The following is a 22,886-nucleotide window of genomic DNA, read 5'->3' as shown; positions in this document are numbered from 1 at the left end:
ATCTCTACTTGAGAATGAAAGACCATTGGAGTGTCAGGAAAACCCTCAAGACTGAGCTACCATGCAATCATTCTACACTAAGGATCTCACCAAGAGATCCTACACAGATGGAACTTGATTTACAACTTGGATCATACTTTCATCACTTTGTAATCATATACTTTTTGCCACAATCAACATATACACAATCTCAACAATATACATTACTCACCACTCACAAATTATAAAAATAACATCTCCACAATTGAATCTAAGTTAATCAATACCAAGAATCAAACAACTCCAACTAACCCATAACAGCTCATAAAATGCATCAATTTATACATACCTACAAGTAATATAATTATTGATTAACACTCACGTTTCAATATAAGAAACAATTATCCTTATTTATTATATATATATATATATATATATATATATTTATATATGGATCCTTACTTTGAATTCCAAACATACAGTGACTGATTTTCTAAAATTATAATTGACTAGAAATTAACAGATGATAACTTTATGCATTTACAAGTAACTTGTTTTATTTTATTTTCATCCTAGTAGAGATCTTTCTTTACCTAAATTGGTCACCGGAGAGGACCCAGATGTCTGAACGCATCAAACTCACCTTCGACGCCAGCACATATGACTAGTCACAACTGACTGGACCAGGCCAAGGCTGCTCTATGATCAGGGATGTGTCAACTCAGGTTTTTAAGGTTCCTCTATCCTACCAACAAAGAAAGGCTGTCAATAATTAACAATTAATTTATTTAAATTATCTACCTTGTTCTCTTATGCTCTAAATCTGAAATGCCTAATTTTAATATTTTCACTTCCTCTCACAGCAACCTCAAACAATACTTCTCTTATGCTCTAAATCTGAAATGCCTAACTTTAATATTTTCACTTCTTCTCACCGCAACCTCAAACAGTACATGTACATCTATTTAATACCCATATACATGCTATTACAGAACTCTTACTCCCGACCTTCCAACAAGATCAATTTCAGCCAACAAACTCATTCAAAACTAATTAAATTCATCACATCACAACATGCACAATTTCACAGTTTCAATTATAACACCCAATACAATAAAGGTCATAAAACAGTTTCACAAGAGCACACCAGTTCAACATTCATATGCATATATTTTTATAAAATAAATTCATACAAAAATAATTAGCTCCCCTTACTTGGAAGTCAAACAGTATATTCAACTAGAGTGCCCTAACCGTGCCCCTCACAGTGAGAATCCAACAGTGCCCTACAACCACCTAAATGGTGATGAAAACAGCTCTTAGAGCTAGAATAGACAGAGAATCAAAATGGAGCACCGCTAATTGCATACAACCAGTAAAGTAATAAGCCCTAGGGTCAAGAAGAGTGGAGAAATTGACTTACCCGTCCAAATCAGAATTTCAATCAGATGAAAGGGAAGCTCTCAACTCCGTGAACGAAAGCACACTACCTATTTGAAATTTCAACAATTCAAATAAGTGTTAGGGTAGAGAGAAGGTAGAGCAAGGAGGAGGAAAATGAAACTGAGTTTAGAGAGAGAAAGAGTGACTGGAAATTAGTTCAGAGCTTGGAAAAATGAAGGAACTCCTTCTAAGGTCATAGTGCCTTTGGCCCTTTGGGTCTGCCTCAGAAAATAAGGCCCAATAGCCCATATAGTTTCCAGAACCTTACAGACTCAGCTTATAACATTCTCTTCTTTCAATATACTTGCTCCTATTTTATTGTTGTCTTTCTTAGAATTTAAGATCATTAAATAATATCTCAAACTTAGTAGTGGATACATTCAGATTTAATAAAAATCAATAATTTATTTTCATAAAACTTTCATATTTCAATTAGGTGACCAATAAGGTTAATCTAATATGTAATTATTTTCTTTTGAAATACTTCGAATTGTTGTTTTAGCATGGTGTCTTTCCTTTTGTTGAGACAATAAATATTATTGATATTATTATGGATAATATTGTACGATATTTACATATTTAAATTACGGAAAAAATAATACTAACTTAGTCTATCTATATTGTTTATTATCTATTTGATAACGAAGATTTAGGACAGTCGTATGAAATATATTGAGAAATCATATTATATATCTTATGAATTGAAAAATATAATTTTTGAAAGTTTATTTACGATTATCCCATAAGAAATTTAGAAAAAATAAAGAATTTACATTTTAAAAGATAATAATTTTAAAAACTGAAAAATAAAGTTATATATATATATATATATATATATATATATATATATATATATATATGTATATACACATATATACATATATATATATATATATATATATATAAACAAAAAAAATTTAAAAAAAAACTAAATTATAAGTTTAAGTCTTATATATTATTATTCCTAGAAAATGATTCGTTAAATAACCTAGAATAAAGCATACATCTTTAACTCCATAAACATAGTGTAATTATCACTCAAAATATAACAGTTTCTAATGAACATAAATAAAATAGTAATATGCTTTATAAGAACAATCATATGTCCTTCTATACAAACTTACAAATTGATAAGTGAAAATTATATTAAAAATTCAAGAAATAATAATAATGATATATAATATTACCATATAGTTACAGATTTCATAATTTATTCCCATTCAAATATATTAACATTACTATCATTAAAAATATATTAATTTTAGATATGTACAGGCACTTAAAAATTAATTAGAAATATAAATAAATTTGTGTTACACAGGAATATAAAGATGGTAGAATTGCTAAGTATATTTCGAAATGTAGTATATATTTATTTGAAATTATTAATATGATTGTGAGATTTTGCAAACTTTAACTTTATTTGTTTAACATATTTTTCTATTTTCTGAAGTATATGAAGACATGTTTCTTGTGATTGGAACTTACAATTTCTTGTTATTGAAACTTAGAATTATATATCATTACCCTGTTAATTCCTTTTTCACATCTCATATTAGGTATATATTATTATCTTGATACTTTCAAACAGGTATATTATTATCTTGTTACTTTCAACCACACTTTGATTATTCTTTTTAATGTGCTTCCTTTTCATTTATATTTTCTTAAACAAGTTTAGTTTCTTACTTGAGCAACTATAAAATGGTTCTCAAAGTTAGATAATTCAAGCAAAACCAGTTTATCAAATCATTCAAAGGTCACTATAATTATAAGTATATATGTATGCACTATATTTCATGCTTCAAAATATTTTCTTGTCTTAATTATTTTAACATATTATTTGTTTAATTTTTTTGTTATTGTTTTCTCCAAATTACATTTACTCTGCAGTTGCAACCTGAATTTGATAGAATGGAACCAATTTCCTTATTAAATAAAGAGAAGACATTAGTTTTAATTGGACGAGCTGGAAATGGTAAAAGTTCAACAGGAAATAACATTCTCAGGAAAAAGGCTTTTAAATCAAAAACTCGTGTGTGTGAATTACAAAAAACTATCACAAAAGATGGATCCATTATTAATGTCATTGACACCCCAGGTAATTCAAATTACTTGTAATTTATTGTATAATTTGTATTTCATTTAAGTTAAAATGTTATCTTGATTATCTCAATATATGCTAACAATATTCTCTTTCTTATTAGCTAAATTTGATTGAAAATTACATATTTTTTATAAGTTTCACTCTTAAATCAATACAACTTACAAATCAAACCTACTCAATATCACAATAAATATATTATTTTATTACCATTAAAATAAAAATATCAGAAAGAGTACTAGTACCATTTTTCTCCTATCTCTATTTTTTCATAATTTTATCTTGTTTCAATTTTAGATGTCATAAATAAAATATTTTTGTTTAATTCCTTAATTTTGGTCTTATTTTTTGTCTTTGAAAAAAATTCATTAGATGATTTTGTTTTGTTTTTAACTTTTGACATTAATATATATTTTTGTAGGACTATTTGATGGAAGTGATTCTATCGAAAAAGAAATAATCAAATGTATTGATTTGGCTAAAAATGGAATTCATGCACTTCTTGTGGTGTTCTCTGTTAGAACTCGTTTTTCTGAAGAAGAACAAGTTATTTTAAGTATCTTGCAAACTTTGTTTGGACACAAAATTGTTGACTACATGATTATAGTCTTCACGGGAGGAGATGAACTTGAATATAATAAAGAGACTTTAGATGATTACATAGGTCAAGAATGTCCACAACCCCTTAAGGTATAAATTTATTTTTTATTCTCGTTATTATTATATCATAATTCTTATTACTTGTCAAAAATTTAGAAAATAATAAGTAATATTTGATTTAATTATCATATATATGATTAAAAGATATTTTTACTAATGGATATGATAATAAGTAATATTAAACATACTTTAAAATATTAAAATTGACAAATACCCCCGTAGTGTTGTGTATGATAACTTTTTAATGTCAATTTAAAATATTTCATTTTTATTCGTAACATAAAAAAAAGTAAAAAGAAATAATTGGCCATATTAGAAAAAAAAAAGGTGAGTAAAATATTTTAGATTGTATAGGATTTTAGAAATTTGATGATTTTGATAGAGTTTTAATATTGTTGTAGGATATTTTACTTCAATGTGAGAATCGCAGAGTGCTTTTTGATAACAAGACTAAAGATGAAACAAAACAATTACAACAAATTCAACAACTTGTGGATCTTGTAAACCTCGTCATATCGAAGAATAACGGACAACCATATACAAATAAGATATTTGTGAAATCACAGGTAAATATTTTTTATTAATTATGAATATGTTTTAAAATCAAAACTTTCTTCAGATTTTGCTCGACTATTCAAACAAGAGAATGATTATAAATTAAGTTGAAGTGATTTTGTGTAGTTTATCATGTTAGTATTGATCATCTTATATTGCTTCCTTTTCTTTTGCTGGGGTTATGAAATAATTTTCAATTTTCTTGTTCTTTTTGTAATAAGTTAATTTTTATGGAGTGATGACGGTCATACAAATGTTAAAAACTAAATTAAAGCAGTTTTATATATTGTTGAAAAAATATTGACATTTTGGTTTCTTAACTTTTTCTTGGTATCTATTTCATGCGCTTGAAAATTGAATAAATTGAAAAAATGTAAAAAAATTAATATTTTGATGCTTATACAATATAAGAAAAATAAAAATATAATCATATGTAAGTATTTTCATATATGAGTATGAAAATTGAATATTACTTTATTATTGTTCTTTTGTTATTACAAATGATGATTTTATTTTAATATATAGGCAGGGTCAAAATTGAAGCAAGAAACTGCAAATGTTTGGGAAAAGTTGGAAGAAGAAAGAGTTGAAAGACTTAAGATTGAAGAAAATTTTAAATTAACAGAAGCTAAGTTGAATGATGAAATTCAAAGTTTGAAGTATAATCTTGAGTCAGCAAAACAAAGGCCACATATATCCCGACAAGTAATTTCTCACTGTCACATTCTGATTTAGTATTATATATATATATATATATATATATATATATATATATATATATATATATATATATATATATATATGGGTTTGCTAACGCGCGTACGCCTGTTTTTTATTAGTGGGTACATTTTAGCAATGTGTACCGGGTTTTAGTAGACAAAAATATCCTTATATATCATGGATTCTAAGTTTAAAGGGTAAGGGTATTTTAATAATTTTCATTCTCAAAATTAAAAAAAAAAAAAGAAACCCCCAAACCCTTACTCACCTCTCTCATTCCTCTCAACCATTTCTCTTCCTCTTTCTCACTTCAATCTTTTCTCTGTCATCCTTACGGTAGCCCCAATTGAAAAAATCAGAAACACTTGCAGTTAAACAATCTTACAAAAAAATGATTTTATAATGAGTTTTCATCTTATAATTTTTGTCTTATCTAATTTTATCCAATTTTCACAAGCATAAAGGAATTGGTAATTGACCTGGAAAAAAAATCAGAAATACTCACTCTTAAATAATTTCTTACAAAAAATGATTTTATAATGAGTTTTTATTTTATAATTTTTGTCTTATCTAATTTTATCTAATTTTCACAAGCATAATGACATCAAAGGAATTGGTAATTGACCTGGAAAAAAAAATCAGAAACACTCAGTTGTTAAACAATTTCTTACAAAAAATGACTTGATAATGAGTTTTCATTTTATAATTTTTGTCGTATATAATTTTATCTAATTTTCACAAGTATAATGACATCCGAAAGAATTGGTAATTAGCCTGGAGGGATTTTTTAGAGATGATGATTCAACAAATACAGATGATGAAATTAGAGAGGTTAGTGAAGATGGTGAAATTGAAGAGATCTTGAATGAACCTTTGCCTTGAAGGTGAATATGTCAATGACTCAACTCTTTACAAAGACAAATTTTTTATAGGCAAGTGTTTCTGATTTTTTCAATTGAGGCTACAGTAGGGATGACAGAGAAAAGGTTGGAGTGAGAGAGATGAAAGAGAAAGGATTGAGAAGAATGAGAGAGGTGAGTAAGGGTTTGGGGGGTTTCTTTTTTTTTTTTTAAGTTTTGAGAATGAAAATTATTAAAATACCCTTAACCTTAAAACTTGGAATCCATAATATAATATATAAGGATATTTTTGTCTACTAAAATCCGGTACACATTGCTAAAATGTACCAACTGAAAAACAGGCGTACGCGCGTTAGCAAATCCCATATATATATATATATATATATATATATATATATATATATATATATATATATATATATATATATATATATATAAGGCTTAAATACTAATTTTGGTTTTAATTTTTATTAAATTTATTTAATTTAGCTGCAATTTTTGTTTAGTTTCGTTCTAATTTTATTCAATTTGATTGTTTTTCTAACATAATTTAAATAATTAATTGACATTATTATTTCGTGATTTTTTTTTAATTTTAAATAATATTTAATGTGAAGTCAATATTATGATAGATGTCAATATCACTTACACGTGTTAATCTTAATGTTAATGTTTTATGTTAAATTTGATTTCTATATTTATTATTTTTGTTTCATATAGTTTCATTTTTTCTTAAATAACAATTTTGTCTTTGTTTGGGATCAAATTTAATTTTTATATAAATTTTATGTTAATATTTATATTAAAATTTACATTTTTGTTAAATATTTTTAATTTAGGGTGGGAGTTGATTTAAAGTTAGAATGAAAATTTTAAAAGTAGAGAATAAAATCATTAATTTAAAATTTTAAAATCACGTGATTGTTAACCTCTTTCGTTTTTAAATCAGTGGTGTTTGTCCTCTTCTTTAAATTTTTCGTTCTAATTTTAGGCCAATTAAAACATTAAGTCAGAAATATTTAATAAAAATATAAATTTTTATAAAAATATTAGTATAAATTTATAAAAAAATGGTCTCAATTTGAAAAGAAACATTGATCTATTTATAAAATAGAACTAAATTTAATAAAACTAACCAATATAAGAATTAAATTAAATATAAAACATTAATTTTAATATGTGACATTGATCACGATATGTGACAAGATATTAACTTGATACATGAATATTTTTTGAAAAATTAAAAAATCACATTGACACATAAAAGATATTATTCACTATTTGTTAATAAATATTAGCAAAAGAGTCAAATTCAAATAAATTGACGGGATCAAATTGGAAAAAAAATATTAAGACTGAGTAAACTTAATTTAAAATAGAAACCAAATTAATATTTAAGTCTAAAATGTATTCTTTAAAATAATTATTTAATTGTTTCAACATATTTACTTGTTATTGTTTATTTATGTTATTTTAACTTGCAGTTGCAATCTGAATTTGATATGATAGAGCAGAAATCTTTGGTTAATGAAAAGAAGACTCTTGTTTTAGTCGGACGAACTGGAAATGGTAAAAGTTCAACTGGAAATAGCATTCTTGGAAGAAATGCTTTTAAATCAAACAGATATTCTTCTAATATGTCACCTATTTGCGAATTACAACAAAATATCACAAAAGATGGATCAATTATTACTGTTATTAACACCCCAGGTAATATGTTACTTATAATTCATTGTATAATTTATATTTTAGTTATATTAAAACAAATATAATTACCTTGATTGTTTCAATATTGATGAATGTTAATAATATTATTTTTTTATTAAATAAAATTTAATGGAAATTGCATCTAAATTAAAACAACTTAAAAATAAACCTACCCAACATCACAATATACATATTAGGAAGAGTGAACATTTTTCTCCAACTTTTGGTATTTGATATTTTTGTCTTGATGCTTAAGTTTATTTTTGAAGGCCAAAAGTAAAAGGTTTTTATTTTTAATTCCTTGATTTTGTTCTTATAATTTTTATCTTTTGAAAAACTCTTGAAATTTTTTCTTTAACAATAACAATAACTTATGTCATATATATATATATATATATATATATATATATATATATATATAAATTTTGTTTTTTTGTCTTTTTGAATGTTTTTTTTTATTTTGTTTATTAATTATGTTCTTGAAAGTTAAAGTGTTGTCTTCTTGTATTATACGAACCATAAATATCACATGTATAAATATAAATGATTTAATTTTAAATCTAAAACCCAATATATTTTGTAGGGTTATTTGATGGAAGTGATTCTGTCGAGAAAGAAATTCTCAAGTGTTTGGATTTGGCAATAGATGGAATTCATGCAATTCTTGTGGTGTTTTCGGTTAGAACTCGTTTTTCTGAAGAAGAACAAGCTACTTTACGTGTCTTGCAAACTTTGTTTGGACACAAAATTATTGACTATATGGTCATAGTGTTCACCGGAGGAGATGAGCTTGAATATAATCAAGTAACACTAGATGATTATTTAGGTCAAGAATGTCCAATAGCTCTTAAGGTATCTTATTATACTATTATTTAAATGAATATGTACAATTGTTTATTCTTGTTATTCCTAAATCTATATTAATTTTTATTAAAAAATTAACTTAATAAAAAAATTTAGAGTTTTAAATATATATTCTTCAATTACATGCTTATCTAATAACCATCCAATTAATACTATTTTATGCTAATTGTTTAGATTATATATCTAGAACTTTGATTATTTTGATAGAGTTCTAATACTATTGTAGGATATTTTGCTCCAATGTGACAATCGCAAAGTACTCTTTAACAACAAAACTAAGGACAAAAAGAAGCAACTACAACAAGTTGAGGAACTTCTCAATCTTGTGAACATGGTTATATTAAAGAATAATGGACAACCATATACAAATAGAACATTTGTGAAATCACAGGTAAAAGATTTATAAATTTTGAAAAAATTTCTTAAAATTTATTAAAATAGACTCCACAAAAAATTATATTTACTTAAACATATTATATACTAAAATGCAAATGCAAACAAAAGGGTTCGATGAGGTAAAACAAGACTTTGGACTTCTGAAAACAGCGATTGATTAAATTAAGTTGAAGTCATTATTGTTTTATTGTGTTAGATTGATCAACTCAGTGGGGTGAATTGATTTTGTTATTTGTAATTTTGAGTATTTTTCAATATTATATTATATGATATTATAACATAAGTAATAAATATTCTCTACAGCATAATAAAAATATTAATATAGTTGTATATAAGTATTTTGCATATGTAAAAGAATATATATGAGTATGAATATTGAATGTTACTTCATTATTTTTGTTTTGTTATTAGAAATGATAATTTTATGTGAGTATATATAGGAAGGGTCAAAATTGAAGCAAGAAACTAAAAATCTTTGGGAAAAGCTGGAAGAAGAAAGAGTTGAAAGACTTAAGATTGAAGAAAATTTTAAGTTAACAGAAGCTAAGTTGAATGATAAAATTCAAAGTTTGAAGTATAATCTTGAGTCAGCAAATAGAAGACAACATATATCCCGACAAGTAATTTCTAACTGTCACCTTTCTGATTTAGTATTATTTTATCTTCTCAACTCAAGTATTTGAAAAGTTATGTGTACGTATAATTATACTATGTATACAATGTACGATGTATGTGTGTGATGCATTGTCATACACTTTCGTATTCTACCATTCAAAGTTTTCTATTCAAATCTTAAGTTCTTTTTACAAGTTGATAATAAATGTGCTTATAGATTTTCGTTAACTTGTTCATATTAAATGAGTTTGAAATGAACTTGGAAATTTATATTATATGTTTTAAAATGAAAATTATGCAACATATGTCATTATAAATATATATATATATATATATATATATATATATATAATTTATGTTTTAAAATAGATTTTCAATTGCTTCTACATTTTACTTTTTATTGTTTATTTATGTTATTTTTAACATGCAGTTGCAACCTCAATTTGATATGATAGAACACAAAAAATCCTCGGTTATTGAAAAGAAGACTCTAGTTTTAGTTGGAAGAACTGGAAATGGTAAAAGTGCAACAGGAAATAGCATTCTTGGAAAAAATGCTTTTAAATCAAGCAGATATTCTTCTAGTATGTCACGCAGTTGTGAATTACAACAAAATGTCACAAAAGATGGATCAATTATTAATGTTATTAACACCCCAGGTAATATATTACTTGTAATTAGTTGAATCATTTATATTTTATTTATATTAAAATAAATATAATTACCGTGATTATTTCAATATTGATGAATGCTAACAATATTATTTTTTTATTAAAAACAATTTCATGAAAATTGCATCCAAATTAAAACAATTGAAACCCTAATCAACACCTTAATATACATATTAGGAAGAGAATTATTAACATTTTTCTCCAACTTTTGCTATTTGATATTTTTGTCTTGATGGTTAAGTATATTTTTAAGGCCAAAAGGAAAAGGGTTTTATTTTTAATTTCTTTGATTTTGTTCTTATCTTTTGAAAAATTTTAGTTTTGAAATTGTATCATTAACCATGAAATATGTCCATGGATATATATATATATATATATATATATATATATATATATATATATATATATATATATATATATATATATATATATATATATATATAAATTTTTTTTATGGTCTTTGAAAAGTTTGGACTTTATTTTAATTTTGCTTATTGTGGTTTTAATTAAAGTAATTATGTTATTGAAAGTCATAGTATTGTCTTCTTGTAAGAATCATTAATATGCATAAATATAAATGATTTAATGTTAAATTTAAAGCTTAATATATTTTGTAGGATTATTTGATGGAACTGATTCTATCGAGAAAGAAATAATCAAGTGTTTGGATATGGCAAAAAATGGAATTCATGCAATTCTTGTGATATTTTCTGTTAGAACTCGTTTTTCTGAAGAAGAACAAGCTACTTTACGTGTCTTGCAAACTTTGTTTGGATATAAAGTTATTGACTACTTGATCATAGTTTTCACCGGAGGAGATGAGCTTGAATATAACAAAGTGACACTGGATGACTATTTAGGTCAAGAATGTCCACAAGCTCTTAAGGTATTTTATTGTATTATAATGTAAATGAATATATATAATTGTTTATTTTCATTATTCCTAAATCTTTAGGTGTTATTGAAAAATAATTTATTAAAAAAATTTGTTTTACATTTATATATATATATATATATATATATATATAATAAAATTAACAGCAAAATAAAAAATATTCTTTAACATATATTTTTTATATTCAAACTATATTTTAAATAAATAAAGATATAGCCATATTGTTCAATCACATCCTTAACTATTAGTCATTCAATTAATACTATTTTATGTTAATTGTTTAGATTATTTGTTTAGAATTTTGATAGAGTTCTAATACTATTGTAGGATATTTTACTCCAATGTGATAATCGCAAAGTGCTCTTTAATAACAAAACTAGGGATGAAAGGAAGCAATTACAACAAGTTCAGGAACTTCTCAATCTTGTGAACATGATTATATTAAAGAATAATGGACAACCATATACAAATAGAACATTTGTGAAATCACAGGTAAAGAATTTATAAATTCCGAAAACATTTCTTAAATTTTATTAAAATAGACTCCACAAAAATGTTTTTTATCTGAAAAAATTATAAACTAAAATTCAATGAAACAAAAGTATACTATGAGTTAAAACAAGACTTTGAACTTCTGAACCAGATTGATTAAATTAAGATGAAGTCATTTTTGTTTTATTGTGTTAGATTGATCAACTCAATAGGTGAACTGATTTTTGTCATTTGTAATTTTGAGTATTTTTTTTCAAATATTATAACTTAAGTAATAAATATTTTTCTACAACATAATAAAAATAAAAGTATACTTGTATATAATGTTTGCATATATAAAAGAATATGAGTATGAATATTGAATGTTACTTCATTATTTTTCTTTTGTTATTACAAATGGTAATTTTATTTTATTATATAGGAAGGGTCAAAGTCGAATCAAGAAACTACAGTTCTGTCGGAAAAGTTGGAAGAAGAAAGAATTGAAAGAATTAAAATTGAAGAAAATTTTAAGTTAACACAAACTATGTTGGATGATGAAATTCAAAGTTTGAGGTATGATCTTGCGTCAACAAATAGAAGACCAACTATATTCCGACATGTAATGTCTAACTGTCATCTTCTCTGAGTTTAATACTATTTTATCTTCACAACTCAAGTATTTGTAAGGTTATATGTGTGAAAAATGTCCAATGTATTGCCATGCACTTATGTATTGTATTTATGAACAAATAAAATAATGTGTGAAAAGTACTGTATTCCAATAAATAAAATGTATGATTATTTATGATCCAAGAGAAATTTTCAGTCTCTAATTTTAAATATTTTAGGGTCATATTAAAGGGTGGAGAAGTTTTGTTTTTATTTATTAGATTTTTCATTAACTTATGTTATCAAAATATTAATTTGTTTTTTACCAAGTTTAAATAAATGTGCTTATAGTTTTTCATTAATTTCCTAATGACTTACGTGCGTAATACAACCCTGATACTTCTCACAAGTCATTTTACAATGAAAGATTTGACCATTCAATAATGGAACAATTTTGTGATTTCGCTTAAAAATTGTATGCTTTAAAATGTCATATGACCTTCTATCTGTATGCTTTAAAATGTCATATGACCTTCTATCTGTATAATTATATGTAAAAGAAAATTGTGAAAAGAATAATTATTACTACGAATTTATAAAACCAATGTCAGGAAATTCCCATGACAAACACTTGACAATTTATAAGTGTAAAAATGATTATAATTGTTTAACAAAAATAACTACAGATTGACTCATTAATGTGACTGTAATTCTTCCTCCGAAAGAATTTGGTCTCAGCACGAAAATGAAGGTTGGTGACTCAACAAAGAATCACAAAATGAAAATTCAGGTCTTGTCCTTCAACTCTTCGTCCCCTCAACATCGCAAACCTTTTATAGAAAAATGCTAAAACAAATACCTTTTTTTCCATTTTAGTTGAAGGGGGCAATCATATGGTAACTTTCCATTTTCTTTTTTTTTCTTTACTACCTATTCTCTAAAATGTAAGCAATACTAAGCTTCAATAACAAGTGCCTAACCAGCAAAAAGAGGTGAAAAAACAAAAAAAAAAAATCTAAGCCTACAAAGTTGGAAAAGTGCTCTGAGGATGTCCACCAGAAATAAGCAACCAAGTAGCTCTCACATAAAAGCAGTTCGTCCACCCCTTCTGGTATGCCTATCATAAGCGGTATTAAATTTGTCCACCAGCTCATTCATTCCACTACACGAAGATAAAAATGAAAATTTGTTAATACTATGTGCATTCAAGGTCACAGACTTTAGAACTGAAAGTTTTCACATTTCTTTTCTCGAAAATATATATTTATACATATTGGAATACATTGGGATAATATGACAAACCGATGGAGTCCCAACCACCAGAGAACATTTTTGTAAAGCAAAATGCGAATAAAGTATTGATATTGTTAGACTAAAAGGGAGGATTCATGACAGATTGAGCTTCATGATTCTACAATAAAAGATCGATCATAATGTCATAGTAGAATCCATTTATATATATAAAAACTAAAGACCCAACTAAAATGACTAAAACTTCCTCCCATAGGATGTACAGGTATAGGAATGGCAGGCAGAGTAAAATGGAAGCAAAACTTATCAAATTGGTAATGGTGTTTCTAACCCCATTGCTTCATTGGATAACTACAAAAAATTGTCCTACCTCACTGATTTTCAAGGAAGTTTGGCTAAAACAAACACTTGGAGTTTTTTCTTGTTATTAAAGAGGAGGAAAATTAAAATTACAAAACCTGAAAAAGAAAATAGACAAAGTACAGGTCATACCTTGAGCAGTTGGTAAGCATTGCCAGGTAACTAATCAATAAGGTATCATTGTACTCCTACAAGGGGGGAAAATATTGTAAGCAAAAGAAAAGATTACATAAGCATTTATACTCCAACTGCAATATTTAGTTCACAACAGAGCTAAGCCCTCGTATTGCAGAAATATGAAATCTTCATGACAACCAACTCTAGATATCATTATTTAACCAAACAAGGAATGATGCATATGAATGGTGGATTTCTTGGAGAGATTGGGTTTATGGATCTCTACCTAGGAAGTTTTAATCACATTACCGTTAAGCCCACTCGTGAATTAACCAACAGAAGCAAAATGACAAAATTTGGGGAAAAGATTCGGCAAGCACATGTATCCACCCACCACGGTAGAACTAGAGAAACATCTTACCAAGTAGGTATAAATTATAATTACTTCGACAAAAATTTAGGCATAAGTAGCATCTATGATCCAACTTGTAAGGGGGAATACTATGCATGTGATTGATGGGTGAAGCATATTTATGTCCTCTGTATACTAACCATGCTGCTAACGTAGGGTACTTATTACAAAGACCAGCACCGACATAGCTTTCACTTGTTATATCTATTCTGTCATTAGGATTTAGGAACCCATAAGCCCACTCTCTAGCTTAAAGAAGGGTGCCCATCACAGTTCATGACGGTTTCTCAAATGATTCCAAGTAAGAATACTCAAGCATAATAAGATTGCTCATTACACGCAAAGGCTAATTTTAACACACCAACAAGCATGCCATCAAGTCCAAAATTCAGCATGAACAAACCATTAAGAAATCATCTTGAAATTTCTCGGATTCAATAGCAGGCAATCTTCTCAGGAGACTTGACACTTGTCTTAATAGTGAATTTTCACAAGGAACATCACCTGCTTTTAAACAGTAAGATTAATGATCACATCTATTGGAATATCAATATATGAACATGTATGATTTATAGTTGAAGCAGGAAATGGAAATATTGCTCACATTTACATTTAATATAACAGTGATTTGTGAATACGAATATAAATACTTAAAACCATGCCATGCAGCTAAAACTTGATTTCTTACTTTGACAAACCATTTCTGAAAACCTTAAAGATAATTGGTTGTTTTCACTAAAAACTAAATGTTTTAACATTTCTCACAATTTAAGAAGATTTTGAGAAAGAAACTCGACAAAAAGATACTTAATAAAAGAGTTTATTTCAAAACTTCAGCAAATCCATGAGTGCTTATGATTCGTTAATCCATCCTAAAATTTAGTCTATTATAATTTGTAACTGAGGATCTAATTTTCTAAAATAGGAAGATGTGCAATAAGATATATATGGCAGTGATAACTAGAAAATTCCCCTGCTACCGTGATTCCCCTTAATCCTAATCATACATCTGTTATAAATTCAAACAGAATCTTGTCTCTAACTTATCAAGATAATTCAACTTATAATATATGTAGAAGATTTTATTTGCATGTCACCCTCTTTGCAACAATAGAGAAATATACACTTTGAAACTAAGCCAAATATTCAATTATTATTCTCTATATAATTTCTCACTTTTATTTACTTATTAAACACTATAATAAAGATGTGGCAACTTGAAAAGCATACAAAGTTGAAAGATCGAAAGAATAATTCTATTTATTAGACTTGAAAATTTTCTAATAGCAAAGAATATCTTATTTTCAAATGCTTACTTTTGTAGAGAGGATACCCTCGTACCTTTTTGCATTGCAAGAAGATAGTGGTGTAGCACCTTTATTCTGCTATGAAGCATTTTGATGGCACTGTGTATACCAGTAAGGTGAGCAGCCACTGCGATAAGAAAGTATGACAGCGTTAGATAAAAACTAAAAAATCCAAAGCTTATCCCTAGGTGGAGTCAGATAACCAACAACATTGACTTCCACAAAGACCAAAATTCAGGAAACCTTGATCTTCAACCACTTGTTTTAATGTGAAGATCGTCCCAATTTAAGTGCTCTATTGATAGGAACATGGGAATTATGGGGTGTCCAAGTCCCACATTTTGTAGTATGGGATGCTCGGTTGGGAGTATTTAAGTGTTTGGTTAGCTTTTGAGGGTGGGTTCCCCAAGTGCTTGGGCACTTATCATTTACTTACTCAGACCCTCCCTGATCTTAGTTGAACAAGATTGTAATATATTAAACAGATATCATGTTGACTATCAACTTCATCCACACTTGTGACAAGCAATGTAAAACTTCTATACAAGAATATAATAACATAAGTATACTTACCTAGCAGTAAGAATAAATCAAATATTTTCCCTACTCCAATGGCTGAATAATGAAAGATAAGACCATGATGCAAATAAAAGTATAGAAAAAACACTCACGCTGTGTAGCCGCTGAACCACCATCAGATGGCTTAAGATGAGCAACATGATCAACTGATATCCGTTCTGCTTCAACAGTCTTCAACAAAGCAAGAGAGAGAGAGAGAGAGAGAGAGAAGGAAATCCAAGTCAATCAATTAGTTGAGGAATAGCGATTTAAAATGTGAAAAAGGGTATAACAGAAGTCATAAAACCAACCTCAATAGTATAGCTTGAGAGAACAAAGATAAGTTGTGGAATCCCATCTATGACATGCAGTTCTGTAGCAAATTGTAATTACAAGCACCAGCAGACAATTTCCTTAGTACAATAACCAGCAGGCAATATGACAACAAAGAATCGACCAAATATATACCAATAAAATAAAAACATAGTCCTTCATTAGAAAGAATATAAAGCAGAAAAGTTCAAATGAAAAAAAGGAGAAAAAAATTGCCAAATTAGCCTACAAAAGAATTTCTTCACAACTCTTACTCCATGACCAAGGCTCTGTGTTGGGTAGTCATCATCTCCCCAGGTATGATATTATAATGCAAACAAAGTTTTTTCTTTGATTCTGAAAATTTAAAATTTGAGAGCACGATACCCAACTTAGTAGATGATAAAAATTCTCTTTCCTCTTTCCAGATGAAGTGTAAGCTACTGTAAAGATAGCTAATAAAAAATCTAGGATAGATTTACATTTCTACATTTGCTTCTACTAGGTCATTACCCCTCGTAAACTCTATTAGGGACAAGGTGTGTTCCCTACATGATAATTTAGACCCTCACCTAGGTAAAACTAATTCTCCTGATGGTATTCCCTGAATTACAGTATTTAAATCCTCCAAAATTTTATTTTACCATGCTCTTCTAGTCATACCTGGGTTGTATAGCAGTACTCATCATATGAAAGGTCCCCCCTTCCTCTACAAGCTTTTAGAACAATGATCCAATCTCCTAACTTTTTCATATCCAAAAAGTAATTCCTCAAATACTTTTCTACAATTATACCCACCCCCAATTTCTTGATCTAATTTTTCCAGTGTACCCCAAATAAATCCAGGAGTATTTAGTTCCTTTGAGTTTTCTCCTATCCCCTTGATTTCTTGTGAATAAAGTATTTATCCTCTTAATCATAGTAGCTACGGTTTCCATTGACATACCCACAAGTGTAACTAAATTAAAATTGCACAGTCCAAAACAAATCCTCCTCACATCAAGTAACTCCATTGCCCACACTTTCTCATGAAAAAGAAGGACCCTTGCATATTTTTCACCACACCTAGGTTTCAATGACAATGTGCACAAGTCATAATATGGATGTTTCTTCGGCATAATAACCTACCATTAGCACTATTAGCTAATTGATCCCTACAAATATATTCAACAATGTTTTTAGTTGTTTGTAGACTACCTAATACAACCCTCACCTTTTACTTAAGGACCAGCTAGATAAAGATATGAGGAAAGCAAAGCACAGCATAGGCACATTAAGAGTTGTGGGCAATTTTATTCCAGTAATCCTATTTATGAAATTGAAAGTTCACATAGAGTAAATAAATTCACCAAACCACCAAAAGTATACGCCAAAATATTACTTTAGAATAGTTATCAGCAATAACATACTCATTTGTGCAAGCAAAGATAACAATTCTATACCCAAACAAGGATTAATAGGTTTCTAGGCAGGCATGAAAATACAAAACTCTCATGATGGCAAATGGAAGAACAAGTGTTTGATCAAACAATTCAAGGGGATATTAGTTAGTGATATTGGAGGTGTTGCAAATGAATTCACCACCCTCAACTCGAACCTTAATCAAAAGAGAATTATTGTAGAACTTTAGTGGTAAGCTTGGATTGATTCCCATTTCAGATGACAATGTTGTTTGGTTGGAGAGAACTTATGACGACTCTCTTCATTGAAGAGTAAGTACGAAAGCTGTTGGCACTTGGCTAAGGACTGAAGGTAAAGTTCCTGATTCTGATGATTAAACAGTGGCTTTGTTCAAGGATATTTCAATATTGTTAAGGGTGTTTCTAATGGGAGATTGTAGAATTATTTTCCTGTCTATGATAATACGAAAAATGGTAACTGCACTGAATAACTGCGGCACTGTAGAACCAGAGTAAAGTAGATGTTCTCTGCTCCAAGGAAACTATCACATTGCATTTCAGCATAGCAGGCATGACGTCAGTTGTCACCGCAGGAGTTCGCAGCCACTAGCAGCTGTGGCAGTGAATCTAAAGCTGAAACCCCTAATTATGTTGTTTGGTGGAGTAAATTTCTTCAAATTAGCCCCCTTTCAAAACTCATCTGAAAGCACTATATCATTTGATGTTGCTCCTTTTTCTTCTAATATTGATGAGAAACTGAAACCTTTATCTGTTGTTTCTCCTTGCAAATCTTATTTTCAGTTTCCCATACATTATCCCATGCGGGGAAGATTTTCTTTGGAAAAGGAAATTTGAAATTCATAATACTACTACTTAGCTCAACTACTGTTTGAACAGCTTTAAACAATACAAAAATACTCATGTAGTAGGTTACACAGCCTCAAATAGATCAATCTCCCAAGATTTGTCATGAATCATCCATGTCTGACACTTCCTCACACATGGCTAAATTGCACACCTGTGCAATTCCTTTAAAAAAAATGACATCATGTTCCGCAGCAGCAGGTCAATTAGTCCTAGTTCACTGGATTAGTTTCACAAGTTTGTTTTCAAGATTTAGGAAGTAAAATCTTGTGGCAATGTGTCATATGAGAGATTCTATGGCTTTTGCAGTTCGAAAGCAATGCCTCAATCATCAAAAGTAATTCTCACCTCTGAATTAGAATGCTTTGGTGTTCACTGTTCGTCACACGGTCTGTGTTAAACATACTTCACTGGCTCTGCTTTTTACTTTTGTGTTATCTTTGTTGAGGATTTTTTATCCTCCAAACTTTTGTACTTCTTTTCTTTCCCCAATAAAATTTATTCTCATATTAAAAGAATCATTGTAAGAAATAAAAGAATGGAAATACAGTACAAGTAACTAAAAATCTTTCCTAGTTAATTTTTGCTTTTTCAATTTTGCAACTGTGGTTGAAAAAATGACATAGTAAGCAACAAAATGGTAGAGATTATGTACCACTTTCATAAATACTGACTGGGAGATCCTTCTGAGAGTGATTGATAGAAGGATTGAGAAGAACATAAACTGGGCTTTCATTGATATCCATCAGCTGTTCCAGCAGAGGTTCAGAATAATCAGAAACTACAGCAACTTGAATTTCAATGTATTCATTATCTGAATAATGACTGACGGGAAGAGAATTTCCAATAAACAGGCACAAAAATTTAAATTATTGTAAATAACAATCGAAACCAGACATATGTCATCATTAACATGTACAAAATAGAAGGTACAATATAGCATTAACAATATAGCATTAAAGGAAAGTACATTCATGTTCAGCATAGTGATGACACTTTGTAATAATAGTGCAGTAAGGTCTTATAAAAGCCCATAGAGCATGACAATGACACTGGGAAACATAGAAGGAAAAAATAGTGAAAGTTGCAATTGTAAAAATAATTTGAGAAAGATGTTTTAACTTTAGATGGATGAAACCCGCTGTCTAAGGAAGCTATGGGGTGGGAAGCTACAAAATTTTTCTTATGCCTTCATTTTGGAATCATATGCCTTTTACTCTCAAGGTCATGGCTCCTTTTGTCCATGTACTTTTGTTTTGTGGATGGAGAAAGAAAAGTAGTTATAGGCTATATACATTAAGCAATGGAGAAGGTCAAGGAAACAATAATGCAGTTTTTCAATAACAACGAAAATAAATACAAAGATGTATTTACAATCATTGATAATAGATAGGCATGTCAACTTTATCGCCCCTGGCATATGGTTTATCACTTTTTGAACTCAGTTCTATTATCCCAACCCAAAAATGGAATATGGCAAGGAGGTTACAAAAGAGTTGTATGCTTGCATCAAGAAGTTGGTGTGCAGTAAAGATGTGCAACAAAAAAATTTAACTGAGTCGTTTGTGACAAGAGTGGAAGTGAACTCTTTAATGATGACTTTTCCATGCCAAAAAAATCAAGGAAGAAGACAAACCCCAGTGAGACAGTTACACACTTTCATAGAGGCTATTCTGAGTGTTCTAAATTGTGACAAGTTACAATGTTTAAAATTACTTTTTTTGGTTTTATAGCTCAATACAAAAGAATTGTGATCGCACAACTTTAAAACTTGCAAAAGCTAGTAGCTAGTGTTGGAATAAGTATTAAATATGGGTAGAAATTAGTTGTGTTAGGAATTACTACCTTATGTACCTATGAGTTGTACCTAGGCTCCTAATGCAATTTTTTGACCTTTCATTTTCTCGTTGTATAAGTTTTCTATCATTGTACATAGATCATAAGAGAGGTCTTTCAAGCCCTCCAATTTTATATTTTCTCTCTTATTAATCTCAAATTAGTATCAGAGCAGGTCAATCGGTTGAGTTCCTCAATGACGGGGGAAGGAGAAAGGGGTTGCAAAAGACCTACATTTAGTGAGAATCCTTTTAACCAGAATAAACATCTATTTGCTTCACCCTAAGCCAAATCATAAGCTAGCATTTTTCTCTAACTAGATTTCAATTTATCATAACCTAATTCAAAACATATATCAAATAAAATCATCTTCAAGAAGCATATATTCCTCTTCCTTGGGCATTGAACTTCTCCGAAACATGTTAATCCCACTTTGGATAGATATAAAACTGATTTACAATATATAATTGAAGACAAATCTTATATTACAAAGTCAATTTTATAAAGTTGAGTTAAGAATAAACTGGCTTAATAATATGGTACCATAGCCATTAATATGATATCAAAGTTATAAGTCTAAGATCAAGTTTGTTGGACTTATCATGCCACCTACTATAGGGCCTCAATTGATTTTTACACTCGATTGCCTCAGTGTGAGGGATTTTATTGGAAATTTCATTTCATCTAAAGATAAGACCAATTCAGAGCATATAAGTGAGAGTAAATCTAATCTCACAGAACTGGTTTTGTAGGATTAGCTTTAAATTCTACTATCTTAATAAAACACTGTCAAAACAACTAAAATGTCCTCGTGAACCCAAACCAACCTATCAACCACAGGAACACTCAAATTGAGACCAATTGAAATAAAACAAACTTACAGCTTTGTGAATATGCATGTCTGATTCCTCCGCATCACTTCCAGTCGAATACCATCCCAGTATGTAGAAGTGTGGGAACACCTTCTTATCTGGAAAAAAAAAATCATCAAATAAATAGATCACAAATTTGAGACAAAAAAAAATTATGAGATCCATTAGGATAAACTTCTTCGTATCTAAGCAAGTTTCCACAAATTAGCTAATTTTAACTTGCAGAAGCTCGTTTCATTTTGCCTTCTTATTTTCTTGTCCAGTCAGGGCTTACGGAGAAGTTGTTCCAAATAGACCCAGCTCATTGTAAAAAACGAAGCTGAGAAATTAACGCCACGCCAAAATTGTAAGCCACACAACGCCAATGTTAGGTCAAGGTCGTTAAAGGTTTTAAACTGCGCTCATGATTTCATTAAGATAATGTACAATAAAATTGGGGAAAAAGTGCCACCACAATTGCGATCATAACAGAATCAAAAATGTTGACACGCGAACCATAAAAAAAAAAAAAAGACTGAACTAAACTTCATAAAATTAAAAAATTTGAAAGGGAGAGAGCCAGAGAGAGAGAGAGAGAAAGGAATACTAAACAGAGTTCTTGCTTCTTCTCGAGGAAGGTGCGATCGAGGGAATGAGTGGAAGGATCATAGAGGAGTTCGAAGCTGTTGAAGATCTCCACGGTGCGGCCCTTCTGCACTCCTATGACACATCCATAGACCCGGGGAGGGAGAGTCGAAACGACGCCGTCGCCACCGTTGGGTGCGGCGGCGTTGTTACCGTGCGATGGTGCAAGGGTTGGGTTCATCTGAGACTTGACCCTCGTGTAATGGTCGGAGATGTTTACTATTACTAGAGGATGCAGCTTGAACGTCAATCCGCTACTCGAAGACGAAGCCATGACCAACGAATTTGGGGGTTTAGGGTTTACAGCTGGGCTTCAAAATTTGAGCGTGAAAAGAAAGAGAAACGTTTCAGGAACACTCTTCTTCTTTCTCTGCTTCTGTGTCTTCTTTTGTGTAGAACTTCTGGTGAACCAAAACGACTA

The 22,886-nt window shown here is 29.0% G+C and overlaps 2 protein-coding genes across 2 annotated transcripts; one reads left to right on the top strand and one right to left on the bottom strand.

Annotated features, from left to right (window-relative positions):
• The first annotated feature begins 3,167 nt into the window (after positions 1 to 3,167).
• LOC148201536 (uncharacterized) lies at positions 3,168 to 12,751 on the top strand. Its single transcript, XM_088109374.1, has 13 exons — positions 3,168 to 3,205; positions 3,316 to 3,523; positions 3,948 to 4,216; positions 4,588 to 4,752; positions 5,267 to 5,446; positions 7,806 to 8,031; positions 8,612 to 8,880; positions 9,119 to 9,283; positions 9,729 to 9,908; positions 10,334 to 10,562; positions 11,192 to 11,460; positions 11,797 to 11,961; positions 12,383 to 12,751. The coding sequence occupies exons 2-13, from the start codon at positions 3,337 to 3,339 to the stop codon at positions 12,587 to 12,589; spliced, it is 2,511 nt and encodes an 836-aa protein (XP_087965500.1). The 5' UTR covers positions 3,168 to 3,205; positions 3,316 to 3,336; the 3' UTR covers positions 12,590 to 12,751.
• A 393-nt stretch (positions 12,752 to 13,144) lies between these two features.
• LOC148201535 (COP9 signalosome complex subunit 6a-like) lies at positions 13,145 to 22,886 on the bottom strand. The gene is made up of 9 exons (XM_088109401.1): positions 22,433 to 22,886; positions 21,851 to 21,939; positions 19,789 to 19,882; positions 16,869 to 16,930; positions 16,671 to 16,749; positions 16,034 to 16,126; positions 15,096 to 15,196; positions 14,296 to 14,351; positions 13,145 to 13,714 (listed from the first exon to the last, which is right to left on the bottom strand). Exons 1-9 carry the CDS (start codon positions 22,737 to 22,739, stop codon positions 13,633 to 13,635), a joined length of 963 nt encoding a protein of 320 aa, XP_087965527.1. The 5' UTR covers positions 22,740 to 22,886; the 3' UTR covers positions 13,145 to 13,632.

The sequence above is a fragment of the Vigna umbellata genome, chromosome 3 (assembly GCF_029865625.1).
Source record: "Vigna umbellata cultivar VRB3 chromosome 3, Vumbellata_1.0, whole genome shotgun sequence".
In the NCBI taxonomy this organism is placed as follows: Eukaryota; Viridiplantae; Streptophyta; class Magnoliopsida; order Fabales; family Fabaceae; genus Vigna; species Vigna umbellata.
This window is presented reverse-complemented; position numbering and strand designations above follow the sequence as displayed.